The sequence below is a fragment of the Dendropsophus ebraccatus genome, chromosome 5, assembly GCF_027789765.1.
Source record: "Dendropsophus ebraccatus isolate aDenEbr1 chromosome 5, aDenEbr1.pat, whole genome shotgun sequence".
Classification (NCBI taxonomy): Eukaryota; Metazoa; Chordata; class Amphibia; order Anura; family Hylidae; genus Dendropsophus; species Dendropsophus ebraccatus.
Window position 1 is genome coordinate 150,467,660 of NC_091458.1, and position 16,264 is coordinate 150,483,923.

Sequence of the window (16,264 nt, forward strand, 5' to 3'; positions counted from 1 at the left end):
GCCGACATGACGTATTTCGACGCCTAGGTAGCCATGTTGGGTACGGGCACGTACGTCACGCGTAAAAGGATCATAGGGAACGTGCCCTCAGCTCAGCAGGAGCTGTGATTCGGCGCCGTGTGACGTCACATGTGCGACTGGGGCGGGCGGTGATGACGTGCCGCATTTCGGCCAGGATGTTGGTGCCGTTGTTAGGACGCCATTGGGTCACTTGTGTTACAGCGGCTCCTACAGTATGGCTGAGGTCATTGGCGAGCATTGTCAGTTCAATGTTACTGTGTACACCCCAGCCTAGTGATCAGTTCAGTCTACATCTAGATCTGTCTTCCAAGGACCAAGATTGTATAGTCATACACAAGAGTATACAGCCCTGAGGGATCAGATTATACTGCCCCTAGAGGTCTGTGGGGTGTATACAACTAGATAATAAATCTAACATGGCTTACACTGCTCAGTACTACTGTATAATGTCCTCCAAACTGCTGCTAAGGGTGGTAGAAGATGGTGGGGTCACTCAGGCCCAAAGACCAGATGAATGGTCCACAGGTGAGGAAGACATGTGTTTCCAGGGCTTCACAGCTCTTTTCATCAGGCATAAAAGGAAGCAAATCACTCAGTTACTTCGGCAATCAGATTATCAGCCTTCTGCCTTTGAAGTCTGCGCCGCTCTAGATGCCTGGAAAAGCTGGATCCAGTCCCACAAAACTTCTCCCGAGCCTGGATCCAGCTTTTCCAGGCACCCGAATAGGAGCAGGCTGATAAGCTGATTGATGAGCTAACAAAGTGATTGGCTTTGTTATTACTGTAAACTCACTCATCTCTATTTGACACAAACAAGTATTTATGGACAGAACTTAGGGTCCATTTACACAGAAAGATTATCTGCCAAAGATTTGAAGCCAAAGCCTGGAATGGATTTGAAAAGAGGAGAAATCTCAGCCTTACTTTTATGACCTGATCTCTGTTTATAGTCTGTTCCTGGCTTTGGCTTCAAATCTTTGGCAGATAATCTTTCTGTGTAAATGGACCCTTAATGGGTGACCCGAAATGGGATTGCTGTAATTAATGTCCCCATGATTGTACAATGTTCCTGGGAAAAACAGTATAATAAATAAAATTAAAAAAAATTCCAAACTTAAAGGGGAACTCTGGCAAAATATTTTTTCTTTCAAATCAACTAGTGTCCTAAACTTACCTGCATAACTTTATGTGTGGGGCAGGTAATGTATGCTCCAGCTGGCAGGGGGTAACCGGGCTGTCACTTACGGCCAGATGTCAATCCAACTGTATTTATTCTCATAGAAACTAACAGGCAAGGATTTTGCAGTGTGACTCTGGCTTTAGATTTCTTGACCATGCCGGATTCCTTCTTTGTTGTTACATGGTTAGTATGGTTGAAAAAGACACATGTCTAAGGGTGCCTTTACACAGAAAGATTTATCTGACAGATTTTTGAAGCCAAAGCCAGGAATGGATTTGAAAACAGAAGAAATCCCAGTACAGTGGTACCTTGGTTTAGGAGTAACTTGGTTTAAGAGCGTTTTGGTTTAAGAGCTCACAGTTTTTCAAAATTGTGACTTGGTTTAAGAGCATTGCTTTGGTTTAAGAGCTCCCTGTACTGGGTGGGAGGGCGAGTTGGTGAGGGGCATATTCTGTATTGCAGGGTATACAGCACTGTACTCTGACCCAGGAAGTCTCCCTCACCTTCCAAATCATAGCAGATACACTTCAGGCTGGGGCTTGCATCAGGGGACAGGACTGTGGAGGTAATCTCGCCATAGCTGTAACCCGTCTTCTCGGACAGAAAGTGCTGCTACATTGTGCTCACATTTGCCCTGCTCATTCCTTCAGTCTCCCTGCAGTCTCTGTCAGTCCTAATGGGTCCATGCTGAACCCACCCCTTTCACCATTGCTGTCATGTGACCACACAAACCTCTGATAGCAGCCCTGCTTCTCTATTCTAGCCTGTTGTACTACGCTACTGCATTATGGGGATCTGCAGCTCCATCCTCTATCTACAAACTGCTGCTGTGTTATCAGGTTTATGCAGTTACTATATATTATACTCCACATGCTGATTGCTATACTGTACAGTAACTTATAATATCACATATTCAGCTGTTTATAATTGTTTGTTTCATCTGTTCTACATGTTATTCAGAATATAAAATCATTATTTTTGGGGTGTGGAACCAATTGTCTGCATTTACATGATTTCTTATGGGAAAATCTGCTTTGGTTTAAGAGTGGATTTGGATTACAAGCACCGTCCCGGAACGAATTATGCTCGTGATCCAAGGCACCACTGTATTTCCTTTATGACCTGTTCTTTGTTTATAGTCTGTTCCTGGCTTTGGCTTTAAAAATCTGTCAAATAAATCTCTCTGTGTAAAGGCACCCTTAGTTCAACCAAGGAAGGGATGAACGAAGGGAAAGGAGAGGGATGATGGGTAGGTTCGATACATCTGCATTTATGTTATTTCGGTCTAAGAACTGGTCTCTCCTGTAGTGAAGCCTCCATTGTTTTTGCTGTGACCAGATCCTGGGGTGACTTTTCCACAGATTCACAGTTCTTATGGTAAAGAAGGCTTGTCGCCTCCGGAGATTGAACTCTTTTCTCTAGGCGGAGACAGTGCCCCCTTGTGTTTTGAGGGGGTTTTACCTGGAAGATTTTTTCCCCATATTTCTTGTAGAAATATGTGAAATATCCAGCACCCAATCTTCGGATAAAAGCTTTCAATTTCTTTATTAGAAAAAATCTTCACTAAAACAGGAATACCAGTATTGCTGTTTTTGTGAAGATTTTTTTTGTAATAAAGAAATTGAAAGCTTTTATTCAAAGATTGGGTGCTGGATATTTGTCGTATTTCCATATGTGATCCAGGTTCTGAATCTTGCTGTGCACACACATCAGGACTGCTAGCTGGGTGAGGTGACTATTACTGGCTATATTTCTTGTAGGGGCCATTTATACATTTATATACATTAATCATATCGCCCCTTAAACGTCTCTTCTTGAGACTAAACATATTTAATTCCTTTAATCTCTCCTCATAACTTTATTCATAACTCTATTCCCCTTATTAGTTTAGTTGCCCGAACTTGACAGCATACTCCAGATGAGGTCACACCAAAGCTTTAAAAAAGCGGTAATATTATATCCCTGTCCCGAGAGTCCAGGCCTGTTATATATATGACAATATCCTTCTGGCCTTAGAAGCAGCTGACTGACATTGTGTGCTGTTCTGTAGTCTATCATCTACAGGTACACCCAGATTCTTCTCTATCAGCGACTCTCCCAGAGTAACTCCCCCCGGGACTTATGATGCATGTGGTTTATTACTCCCCCTAGGACATATGATGCTGCAGGTTATTACTCCCCCTAGGACATATGATGCTGCAGGTTATTACTCCCCCTAGGACATATGATGCTGCAGGTTATTACTCCCCCTAGGACATATGATGCTGCAGGTTATTACTCCCCCTAGGACATATGATGCATGTGGGTTATTACTCCCCCTAGGACATATGATGCATGTGGGTTATTAGTAACCAGGGGCATAACTTTAATATTTATTCACATTAAACCTCAGTGGGGGGGAGATTTATGAAGACCGTCGGTTGTACACCGGTCTTATATTAGGCCCGTCCACTTTCCCCCCGGCAGAATTCACTAAGAGGCGCACGCCTGTTAGTGACTCCAGCCGCCAGGTGCCTAAACCTGCGCCGGGCGTACTAAATCTACACCTGCTTTCAGATCTGGATCATGATTTACGCCATAAATCATGATCTATAAGGCACGGGAGGAGGCCGCGCCTCCTTCCCACCTTATCACGCCCAATTCCCCCCCCCCCCCTCCCAAGCTCCCCTAGCCCATCAGGCGAGCGGGGCGTACAGGAGGCGTACGCCAGGGAGAAGGGGGGGGGGGGGATCTGCACCTTCTCCCTGGACTACACCACGGGTGGACGCTTCATAAATGTCCCTCAGTGTCTCTAAGTCAGCCTGTAACATCTGCACATCTTCCATAGACTACTGTACTACAACAGTCCAGTGGGCTCCGCAGTTATGTGTCAGGACAGTATGAGGAATATTTAAACCAATGTATCATTAGGATACCGGGAGGTTCGTGAATCTGTTCTGTAGCAGATCTATAAAGCTACTGCCATCATATCAGCTATGCTAGTTGTTAAAATAAACGGACACTTATTTACAGAATATAGTAATACATTTGTTGTTTTAATAAAAAAATTAAGTTTCAACATTTGACGTTTTTACACAGTATGTACAGGAAAAGCGCGGTTCTATATATAGGTCTCTGAACGGCTCGTCCTTCAACAGAAAGGCGCCATCTCATCTAATAACTAAAGGGACTAACGCCATAGTCAACAACAAAAAAATAATAATAAAAAACGGTGTCTAATAAATTAATTCTGTTTCCGATCACCTCTCGGAACTATGATCCTTCCCTGCACTATAGTTGTTATTCATCTTCTAACACCACAATTTCCACATTATGCATTCCATCATGGTGTCCAACCCCGAGAACCTTCCCATCACCCAGTTCCATCACCTTAGATCCACTCTCAGGGTCCGGTGCTGGGTCTATCTGAATGATCGTCTGGCCCTCTTCACCAACACCATCCTGCCCAAGTCCTGAATCCATTGCCACAAGCTCGACTGGGCTCATAACTCCACTTAATGACCCTGAATCCTGCATTTCTGTTGCCAATACAGTAAGGGCATCACTTCCACTAGTTTTGCCCAATACAGTGGTGTACCGCAAACCACCTAAAGAAAACTGTTGTCCAACCGGTGCTAATGTGAGTGGAGAGAGCACTGTATACTGTGGCTGGGATGAGTGAGTACCCAGAGTACCAGCAGATGCTGGACGTTGTAGTCGAGGCCTCTTAGGGGGCTTGGGTGTGGTAACCGGCATCAGGACCACATTCTGAAGAATTGGGGAGTAACCGCCTTCCTGCTTCTTCTGTTCTTCGAGCTGCCTTTCAAGATCTGAAAGTGAAGAAAGTAAAAAGGCTCTCATGTTCTTTGCAGTTTTACTTCATTCTCATTATGAACTTCCTAGCTCACTCCAGATCCGGGTTTTTTGTTTCAATTGTGAAAACAATAGGCATCTGTCCACATCACAATTTTAATACACACTAAGGGGGAGAATTATCAAACTGGTGTAAAGTAGAATCGTCTTAGTTGCCCCTAGCAACCAGATTCCACTTTTCTTTCCTCACAGAGACTTTGAAAAATGAAAGGTGGAATCTGATTGGTTGCTAGGGGCAACTAAGACAATTCTACTTTACACCAATTTGCTAAATCTCCCCCTATTTACACGTCAGTGCGGACCGGAAATTGCAGACAGAACATAGGACAAACAGATTTCACTGGCCCAGCTACCAATGACAGCTTCTGTGCCCGTTCCATCCACAGAAGCAACTGTATGTCCATGACCAGGAAAAGGGCTGCATAGTAGTGTCTGGTCCTAAATGGGTTAAACTAAAAGAAAAAAAAAATTCTTCTTATTACCACTCTGAAGTGTCATAGACGTGGCCAGTGCACTAAATTTACTTCACCGCCTTAGACATGCCTCTATGACACTTCTTTTTTTCTTTTCTTTCTTCTAGGTAAAGGTGTCAAACTTAGGCCCTCCAGCTGTTGCAAAAGTACAATTCCCATCATGCCTGAACAGACAAAGCTTTAGTTGTCCAGGCATAATGGGAATTGTAGTTTTGTAACAGCTGGAGGGCCTGAGTTTGACATCCTTGTCCCTTTGTAGTCAGTAAGACTATACCTTTATGGTACTTGTGTGAGTCTATGTATCTGCCATTTTCCCTTTTAAGTGACACTGTCATTCCCCTTACTCTCCTTACATTTCATTGGTTAATTGTCACCTAGGCGGGGCTTCACAGCAGTTGGGCCCCATTTCCCCACCTAGATGACACTGTCCACAGATTAACTGAAGTGATTTTAGAGCAGAAAGTTTTATACAGGTATATATAGAATGTGTAGCATCTAAGCTTGTGGATGGTGCAGAGAACTACACAGAGTAAGGGGGTGACAGTATCACTTTAAGTTAATGTGTTACCACCATATTTACAGCAAACAAACAGCAGGAGACACTGAAACATGTATCACATCCTTGGGGTCCATTTACACAGAAAGATTATCTGACAGACAAACTAGGAATGGATTTGAAAAGAGGAGAAATCTCAAAGGTTTTTCTTTACAACCTGATCTCTGTTTATATTCAGTTTCTGGCTTTGGCTTCAAATCTTTGGCAGATAATCTTTCTGTGTAAATGGACCCTTAGATGGTCTTATATAAAGGGGAATTTCAATCAATTATCCATATGACCACTGGGACCCCCACTGATCAGGACTGCTTTTACTATAATACAGTTTGTCAAGTAGAATTCTTACCAGCCAGTGTATAGTGATACTGTTCTTCACTCTGATCTGTCTGATTCCTTTTCCGATCTAGAACTTTTTTCACAACATCCAGGAGCCCAAATGTCTGAGCAATGTTACTGAGTACAGTGGCGTCTAGTACAAAAAGATCATAGACTAATGATAAAGCGGCCATAATACACCCAAATCTGTGTACTTTATTCATAGTTACATAATTGGTAGGTTGGTGGTAGTTGAACCAAGCGAGGGGGTAGATGATATTTTATACAAGAACCAGTCTCTGGTATAGCTCACCATTACACTTCTACTTGCCCTTAAAAGTATCCAATAGCGATGAGCAAAATAACAGTAGGAACAAAGCAAATCGCTTCATTCCTATCTGCATTCTCCTTATTAGGCTGCGGGCTCTGAAGTCTGCTCCACTCCATGCGGCTACTTCTTGGGTGCTGGAAAAAGCTGGATCCAGTCCTGAGAAATAGGTAGAAGTTTCCCAGGACTGGCTGCATCTTTTCCCACCTTCTTTCCATTTTTCTATCCTTGTATAAAATTGAAGCTTATTTTTAAAGTGTCCCTGTCGTTATATCTTTCAAAATCTATATCAGCAGAAGTGATATAAAGCAAGTTTGCAATTTACATTATAGCCGCCTTCAGGAGACTGGACCTGGATAGAGTAAGTATAGCTGTCATATAGCTGCCTTCAGGAGACTGGACCTGGATACAGTAAGTATAGCTGTTATATAGCCGCCTTCAGGAGACTGGGCCTGGATACAGTAAGTATAGCTGTTATATAGCTGCCTTCAGGAGACTGGACCTGGATAGAGTAAGTATAGCTGTCATATAGCTGCCTTCAGGAGACTGGACCTGGATACAGTAAGTATAGCTGTTATATAGCTGCCTTCAGGAGACTGGACCTGGATACAGTAAGTATAGCTGTTATATAGCTGCCTTCAGGAGACTGGACCTGGATACAGTGAGTATAGCTGTTATATAGCTGCCTTCAGGAGACTGGACCTGGATACAGTAAGTATAGCTGTTATATAGCTGCCTTCAGGAGACTGGACCTGGATACAGTGAGTATAGCTGTTATATAGCTGCCTTCAGGAGACTGGACCTGGATACAGTAAGTATAGCTGTTATATAGCTGCCTTCAGGAGACTGGGCCTGGATACAGTAAGTATAGCTGTTATATAGCTGCCTTCAGGAGACTGGACCTGGATACAGTAAGTATAGCTGTTATATAGCTGCCTTCAGGAGACTGGACCTGGATACAGTAAGTATAGCTGTCATATAGCTGCCATCAGGAGACTGGACCTGGATACAGTAAGTATAGCTGTTATATAGCTGCCTTCAGGAGACTGGACCTGGATACAGTGAGTATAGCTGTTATATAGCAGCCTTCAGGAGACTGGACCTGGATTTGTGGTAAGTACAGCTTTGTTTTACAGCATGATAACAAAAAAAATGATTGTATAATGCAAACTTGCTTTATTTGACATCTACTGTTAATTTAGATTGTGAAAGTTATAACGACAGGTACACTTTAAGGGAAACTAGTTCTACTTTGTAATGATCAGGTTACCACTACACTGGTTACTTCACTAGCACAGTAAGTCTTGGAGGTTTCTCCTAGATGGATCCAACTCACCTGTAATCTGAAATGGGTGGTGGTCGATTCTCTGCTGGACGCCACTTAAAATCTCCTCAATTTCGTTCTGGACTTTGCTGACAACTTCATCCATCAGTCCCACATCAGAGATCCCTTTCCAGAACAGCAAAGTCTCTTCTAAAAGAGAAGATTTAGAAACTGTATTTATAATATACCAATCCATTCAGAACACATTGGAAGGACCATTGATTTAGGTGCATGCTACGTCCACTGTATATCACATTATCTTTTTTTTTTTTCAGCTCCGCCTGGCTATTTTTAAAATTTCAAAAAGATTTCTAATTTACTTCTATTTTAAAATCTCCAGTCTTCCAGTACTTATCAGCTGCTATATGTCCTGCAGGAAGTGGTGTATTCTTTCCAGTCTGACACAGTGCTCTCTGCTGCCACCTCTCTCCATGTCAGTAGTAAATCCCCATAGAAAACCTTTCCTGCGCTGGACAGTTTGTCACTGTCTTACCAGATATCTCTTCTCCATCCTTTTTGCCTCGATCATCTCTATTCAGCTGCACCGTAGCAGTAAGTCCTGAGCCCCATTCAATAGCACCATCTTCCACAGTCTCCTCTGAAACGGTCACTGAAGAAAGAGTCCCTTAGATTAAAGCAGCAGGCATTACAAATGGACACATGTACAATATTATACTTTTGTCAGAGTCAATGGCACAGGCAAAAAGATGCTGCGAGCCTGTAAATCCATACCTTCCCCTGTAGGCGGAGCCTGCACAACATTACTCTGTCCAGGGACAGGAGCCCGGGCGCTACTGATCAGGAGGTCAAACTTGGTGCTTCGGCATGTGTTTGTGCACAGCTTGTCATGCTGATAGAAATCAATCTGGCCGGAATCCATCATTTTTCTGCAATGGAATGGGAACATCCTAATCATAGTACATAGCATAGTATAAGATAAAGGGTCAGAGCAAAACTTTCCACAAACTATTTACCGTAACATAACTCCTTCCAGGCGAATGGCCCTCTTCCAATCCTTCAAGGTGGATTTTCCAGCCAAATTCACAAAGTGCTTGGGGCTAATCATCTGGTCATTAAACTATAGACGTGAGGAAAGTGCAAGTAGGGAAAGAAAGTGAGATCAAAGAAACCAGCAAACAGTGGACTTATTTCTAAGGCAAGATGCCAGTTTGTAGAAAGGGGGACTCCCTTTTTTCCTCAGATCAGCCGGTGTCAGAAAGTTATACAAATTTGTTAATTACTGATATTAAAAAAAAAAAATCTCCATCCTTCCAATACTTATCAGCTGCTGTATGTCCTGCAAGAAGTGGTGTATTCTTTCTAGTCTGACACAGTGCTCTCTGCTGCCACCTCTGTCCATGTCAGGAACTGTCCAGAGCAGCAGCAAATAACTATAGAAAACATTTCCTGCTCTGGACAAAGGTGGCAAGAATGCACCACCTCCTGCAGGACATAAAGCAGCTGATAAGTACTGGAAGACTGGAGATTTAGAAGTAAATTAAAAATCCGTATAACGTCCCAACACCAGTTTATTTAAAGGGGAAAAAAATTTAATAAAATATATTTATAAAACACTGTACATGATGCTATAATGTTATCTGTATCCAAGCAAGCCCCCAGTTACATCTGAAAAATGCAAACACCCTTTGTTTTACAGTCTGCATGGTGTTACATATCATCAAGTCAAAGTTAAGAGGCCCATCGCATACTTTCCTAACCATCGTTTTATACAACTCATTTGGAGTTATGAACATTAAAAAAAAAAAAAAGTGGCAAAGTGTGGCTTCACTTAAAGTAGTATTCTGTTTTTTTTTTAATTTGCTCCCCGCCTGCAGACTGGTACAATCATATAATCATCCTTGATGAACGCTTTCCTGCGGAATTAATCTGCGTAAATGTACGCCCCGCCAGGGGGCTGTGCTATGCAATCAGCAGCAAGGTCCCTACCGTTAAAGGGGTTATCCAGCGCTACAAAAACATGGCCACTTTTCCCCCTACTGTTGCCTCCAGTTCAGGTGCAGTTTGCAATTAAGCTCCATTTACTTCAATGGAACTGAGTTTCAAAACCCCACCCAAACTGGAGACAACAGTAGGGGGAAAGTGGCCATGTTTTTGTAGCGCTGGATAACCCCTTTAATAACGGGCCACCGCGATGGCATAGCTGTGATCAGTGTATGAAATCTAATGTAAGGCCATGTCCACACGGCGTAAGAGACCAGCTACTTGTCCCTGAACAGATCATCCGGCCAGTACTGCAGTACCGGCCTGATGATCTTTCATGCCGCAGAGTTCTGATGCGGGCGCATCCGTGCGTGCTCGCATCAGAATTCTCCACAGCACACTATGAAGCTTGCGGCCACAGCCGCTCGCTCCATGGTGTGCACTGTTATGGTTTTCTATGGCCACTATTCACTGAATAGTGGCTGCAGAAAACTGACATGTCAGTTCTTTGCGGCGCCGCAAGGGATCCCAGCCGGAGCGTATACTATGTGTATACGGTCCGGCTGGGATCCTATAGAAGGTTGAGCAACATACCTATTCGTAAAAAGTACGTTCGTTGTTGCCGATTGCGACAACGGCCGTACTTTTACAAATAGGTGCGTTGTGTGAACATAGCCTCATAATGTATAAGTCCCCTAAGGGGACTTAAGTGTAAATACAATAAAAATGTTAAAAATGTCCCATAGCCCACAATAAAAGTGAAAATCAGCCCCCTTCCCATCTTATACATAAAACACATACAAATAAAGTTAATTAACATATAATATACCGCAGCATGCATAATTGTCTGATCAAAATAAAACATAATTGTTCCCGCACGGTTAACCACGTGAACAAAAAACGGTAAAAAAAAAAAGCAGAGACAGCTTTTTTTAAAATTAAAAAGTGATCAATACGTCTGATGTAGGAAAAAACATTACTAATAAAAAAAATAGAGATCATGGCGCAAAAAATAATGCCCCGTAGGTTAGAAAATAAAAGCGCTATAAGAGTCACAATGCGGCCATTTCAAAAACACCTATTTGCAAAAAAAGTTTTACTGCTAATAAAAATAGTTAAATGTTAGAAAACCTAGTAACCATGCATATCGCTGTGTTCAGACTCACCTATAGAATAAAGAAAAATGTCAGTTTTACCGTAAAGTGCATTATGTAAATATGGAACCCCACCAAAATTTGCAGAATTGCATTTTTTGACCCAAATTCCCCCCATAAATAATACTTTTGGGGTTCCGGCATTCATTTTATGGCAGATGCCATTACAAAGTACACCTGTTCCTGAAAAAAAACACAAGCCCTCACATGCCCTGTAGATGGAAAAATAAAAGAGTTATGGGTCTTAAAAGGCGAAGAGGAAAAAACAAAAAACGTAAAAGTGACAATTGGCCCGATCCTTAAGGGGTTAAAATCACCCTCCCGTGATGTTGGGTCAGTTTTGTGAATTGTGCACTGCAGTCATTTTTCTAATATATTCAGAATTTTATTGTATTTTCAGCCGGAGTGGGTTTCAGAGCCCAAATTCCCCCTGCTGTAGATAAGAGACCCTGTGGGCAGTTCGTCTGATAAGTCGTAGTTATAACCTTTGGGGAAACAGGAGCTCTGACACCGATTATGGCGTCAAATTTAGAATAGATGTATATTAGAAAAATTACAATCGTGCACAATCGTCATCTTTCAGAAATCACTCCCAGAACTGCTCCATAGTATTTTCACACTAGTTTCAGGAATTCACCTTGACACACTTGACATTAATCCCGGGACACACAAACTTTTTCCACAGCAAAACGGCCTTGCTGTCTCCACAAGTGATGGGATACGCAAGGTCAATGTCATCACTCAGCTCCACTGTGTCGCCATCTACATAGAAAGGGGAAAGTTTCAGTTAGAGATGACCGCAAATGGAGCACACTGGGGTCAGATTGTTCGGCATTTGATTACCGGTGGCTGAAGAAGTTGGATGCAGCCCTAAGGAGTATTGGAAAACATGAATACAGCCATAAGCCATAGGCCATGTTCCTGGGCTCCCTAGGATTGCATCCAACTTCTTCAGCCACCGGTAATCAAATGCCGAACAATCTGACTCATCTCTAGTCTTAATGTAACCGATTCTCCAGTGAGAACTAGTGTAGCGGTCTTGTTTTACTTACCCAGTGTATCTCCCATCTTCAGGGTATGAGTCTCCAATGATACAACAGCCGCATTGGTGTCAGACATCTCCTCATACAATCTGGATGAGTAGTAACATAGTTTTAGTTTTAGTTAGAGCTCTCCATAACAACGAGAGAGACATTTACACACTGTACTGGCCGTTCTTACCATGTACATCATGTGCATAAGCCTTACAAGCCCTCACACACTGCAGAATACTCAGACAGACCTGACAATTTCAGCAAGACATCTAATGTATATGGAGGTAGGGCTGGGCGATTAATCAAATTAATTCACCCAGAATGTTAGAATCGATTTGATTTTTTGCGAAAACCATAAATTCGATTTTCACAAAAAAATAATTGCAGGCGGGGTGGACGGCGCAGTACAGTGGCAGGTGGGTGGGCAGTCCGGAGAGGGGCAGTGCGGGTCTGGCGGGGCGGGCGGCGTGGTACAGTGTCGAGCAAGCGGCATGGTACAGTGTCGGGCACTCACCCCTAGCCCCCCTCCCCTCAGTCACCCCCCAGCTGCCCCAGTCCTCCTCAGTCACCCCCTCAAGTGCCCCAGTCCCCCTCAGTCACCCCCCAGCTGCCCCAGTCCCCCTTAGTCATCCCCCAGCTGCCCCAGTCCCCCTCAGCTGCCCCAGTCCCCCTCAGTCAACCCCCAGCTGCCCCGGTCCCTCTCAGTCATCCCCCAGCTGCCCCAGTCCCCTTCGGTCACAGGGGGAGCACTGTGAAACTGGGAAGCAATAAAATAGTATCTGACGTTGCGAGAAAAAATTTCTGTTTATTTGGCAAAAAATATTTTAGAAAATCAAGATTTGCCAAATTTATATATAAAAAAAACTTTGATTTTGTTTTTTGGCCGTATTGTCCAGCCCTATATGGAGGTATCCTGAATCTCCTCTGATAGATCCTCTTTTTGGCCCTGGGGATATGCCGCCGCCACCAGAGCTGTCTGGAAAGGACAGCTCCTGTGCTTTATCTATTCAAAACACATGGATGTTCTGCTGAAAAGTTACGAGTGTTCAGACCCGTACCGATCAGGAGAAGGCCGCACTGCGGTGTGGTCCGACTCCAGCTCTGTGTCATTGAAAGAATCAGCTCTACTGTCTCGTTTTCACGATCTGTGCGGGTCTGACATGTCCAAAGTTTTTCCAAACGACAGGTTCACTTTAAGATCCACGCAGGGTTTTAATATAAAATGATATGACTTACATGTAACATAACTCCCTGATGCACCTGGATAGATGCTGTTTTGGTTGCACCATGTAAGGTCGTGTTCAGACATGCAGTAATGCAATGAAAATGCAACACGAAGGCATGATTTAATAGCAGTAATTGATCATTTCATTGCGTTACTGAATCAATTTACTGCAGAATGAGTTATTTAAGGCAGCCAGCTCTCCTTGATCACATTAAATGGAACAAATCGGCACGATTGTGCCGATATGGTTCCCCCCAGCACCGTATAGATTTATTGTGCAGCTCGAGGCATGTTCTGTTTCTCCTTTAGTCAGCAGAAACAGAAGTTTTAAAGCGCCCTGAGAGACAGGAATGGCAACTAGTCACCTGGGAAGCGTTCCATGACTAGTCACCACTCTCTGCGAGCATGATTGATAGGCAGAGAGACCGGTTAGTGGTCAATCATCCTCACATTGCCATGACTAGTCCTGGGCGGCTCACCACCCAAACTAGTTGCTTCCCTTCTCATTGTTTTACATGGCAGAATAAAACTTATTTTCTGCTTACTAAAGCTTCTGCTGCAGCCATAGCCTATACATGCCATAAGCAGCACAAAAGCTCTATACAAGGGGGAGGGAACCTTGGCCCTCCAGCTGTTCCAAAACTAAAACTCCCTTCATGCCTGGACAGCCAAAGCTAAAGCTTTGGTTGTCCAGGCATGATGGGTGTTGGAGTTTTGGAAAAGCTAGAGAGCCAAGATTCCCTACCCATGGTCTATACTGTGCTGGGGGAACCAAATCAGCATATTGTGCTGATTGGTTCTCTTTAACGCTTCCACAACCATGGGTAATTGATTCCTCAATGCCCAGGTCGTTTTTGGACATCAGCTTACGGGATCATAATGATCCCATAAGCTGATGTCTCCATGTCTGCCCCCTCTCCTCTGTCCCCTGCCACAATCTTATGACAGCGGCAGGGGAGAGAGGGGAGGGGGCAGAGTGTGCCCTGCCTTCCTTCCCTTCCCCCCGCTGGCCTCTGTAGCCAGGAAACCTCAGCCTCAGGCTTCGGTTTCCATGGCTAACATCGGGGCTCTGCGATCACTTCGCAGAGCCCTAATGGACACCAGACAGAGAATTCTCCCTCTGTAGAGGGAGAATTCTCTGTCAGGAGCCCTATAGATGCTGCGGTTATGCTGACCGCAGTATCTATAGGGTTAACTCTCAGCACCGGAGCATGGCGGGTCTCCGGCTATCACTGATAGTCAGGACCCGCCGCGGATGACACAGGCGCAGCTTCTGCGCCTGTGTCATCCTGCAGCGTAAATTAACGTCGCTGCAGCATCAAGTATAAGCTGCAGCGACGTTAATTTACTGCCTAGGGGCAGGAGAGGGTTAAAGGAATGAAACTGTGTGTGAACATACCCTCAAAAGAGCCTTGTAGGAGCACCAATCTGCTAGATCAGCACTGGTTAGATGTGTGCGCATGCATCTGTCCATCTAAGAGACCCCCTCAGTCCACCAAAGCTGAATTACAGGTAACGTGATAGTCTCACCCATGGGGAATAGGCTGCAGCTGCAGGATCACCTGCGTCTTGGTATCTTCCGGATCTTCTCCTTCGGTGCAGTCGCTGGGAATCACCACCACATCCCCCATGGGGACGGTCACCTCAGCGTTCGCCATGTGTCACATCAGGGTTAGCGGGTGACCTGGGAATAAACACAGAAACTATAGTCTCCATAACACATATCCCCCACAACATGTGCACCTCTACTCCATGCTCAGCAACCCAAAGCCGCATCATAGCACAGGGGGAGGGAACCTTGGCTCTCCAGCTGTTGCAAAACTACAACTCCCATCAGGCCTGGACAGCCAACGCTAAAGCTTTGGCTGCCCAGGCATGATGGGAGTTGTAGTTTTGCAGCAGCTGAAGAGCCAAGGTTCCCTACCCTTGTCATACTGTATACCTGCAGCTGATCTGACATCCTCCACACACTGCACAGCCAAGAAGAAGCGCACAAGGACTAGCGAAGCATCTGTCAGCAAAACAATCCCCGCCGAACCCCTCCTCCTCCCCTGAGGAAGCTCACCGCTCTACTCCCAAAGATCCCGGATCTCGGCGAGCTGCGCATGCGTCCTTTACACTGCCCGACACTGCGCTTTCCATACTTCCGGTCATGTGATTCAACTGACGTCACGTGAGCGGAAGGAAAGTAGTGATTGGCCTCTCGCAGTCCGGGCTCAGCCCTGGCTCTGTTGCAAAACTACAATTCCCATCATGCCTGGACAGCCAAAGCGAAGCTTTGGCTGTCCAGGCATGATGGGAATTGTAGTTTTGCAACAGCGCCAGACCCCCGTTCCTGGGTTAGATGGTTTCCCCCTACTACTATGCATAGTTGTCACCTCTGCCGCCCTCCAGCTGACATATATGAAAGATTTCTCCTTGATTTAAGAGTTTACTGTATCTTCCAAGACCACATAGACTATACAGGACAATGCTGGAGTGGTGGATGTGATGTCCTCTGAAGTAGGGCAGGATTCTCACCTCTCACAGCATTATACCAGATATAGGTGCATCATGGGAGAATCTAGTGAAGGGCCTCTGCAGGTGCTTCTCTCTCTTCATACACTTAGGGGGAGATGTATCAAACGTGGTGTAAAATGAAACTGGCTCAGTTGCCCCTAGCAACCAATCAGATTCCACCTTTCATTTTCCAAAGAGTCTGTGAGGAATAAAAGGTGGAATCTGATTGGTTGCTAGGGGCAACTGGGCCAGTTTCACTGTACACCATGTTGGATAAATCTCCCCCATAGACCTTTGTGTTACTGGATGGCCTCCCTTGTAGCAAAGTGTTGTGAAGGTTCCTGCTGCCATTATTATCTAGT

The 16,264-nt window shown here is 44.5% G+C and overlaps 1 protein-coding gene across 4 annotated transcripts; it reads right to left on the reverse strand.

Moving 5' to 3' along the window:
• Positions 1-4,203: 4,203 nt before the first annotated feature.
• On the reverse strand, positions 4,204-15,945 carry GMEB1 (glucocorticoid modulatory element binding protein 1). 4 transcript variants are annotated; one of them, XM_069972633.1, is made up of 10 exons: positions 15,924-15,945; positions 14,934-15,087; positions 12,197-12,276; positions 11,782-11,906; positions 9,024-9,127; positions 8,782-8,936; positions 8,543-8,674; positions 8,062-8,199; positions 6,429-6,551; positions 4,204-5,010 (listed from the first exon to the last, which is right to left on the reverse strand). In XM_069972633.1, exons 2-10 carry the CDS (start codon positions 15,059-15,061, stop codon positions 4,481-4,483), a joined length of 1,515 nt encoding a protein of 504 aa, XP_069828734.1. In that variant the 5' UTR covers positions 15,062-15,087; positions 15,924-15,945; the 3' UTR covers positions 4,204-4,480. The 4 variants fall into 4 exon arrangements, with proteins under 4 accessions (XP_069828734.1, XP_069828735.1, XP_069828732.1 ...); XM_069972634.1 differs by lacking the exon at positions 15,924-15,945 and adding an exon at positions 15,469-15,529 and having other exon boundaries at positions 8,543-8,659; XM_069972631.1 differs by lacking the exon at positions 15,924-15,945 and adding an exon at positions 15,469-15,529.
• Positions 15,946-16,264: the final 319 nt, after the last annotated feature.

What these genes read in the sequence shown, in the direction of transcription:
- GMEB1 (XM_069972633.1), bottom strand. Translation starts at nt 15,061, where the DNA reads ATGGCGAACGCTGAGGTGACCGTCCCCATGGGGGATGTGGTGGTGATT. An exon ending in GAAGATGGGAGATACACTGG is followed by an intron (nt 11,907 to 12,196) that starts GTAAGTAAAACA and finishes CTTTCTATGTAG; the next exon opens with ATGGCGACACAGTGGAGCTG. An exon ending in CTGGAAGGAGTTATGTTACG is followed by an intron (nt 8,937 to 9,023) that starts GTAAATAGTTTG and finishes ATTCCATTGCAG; the next exon opens with AAAAATGATGGATTCCGGCC.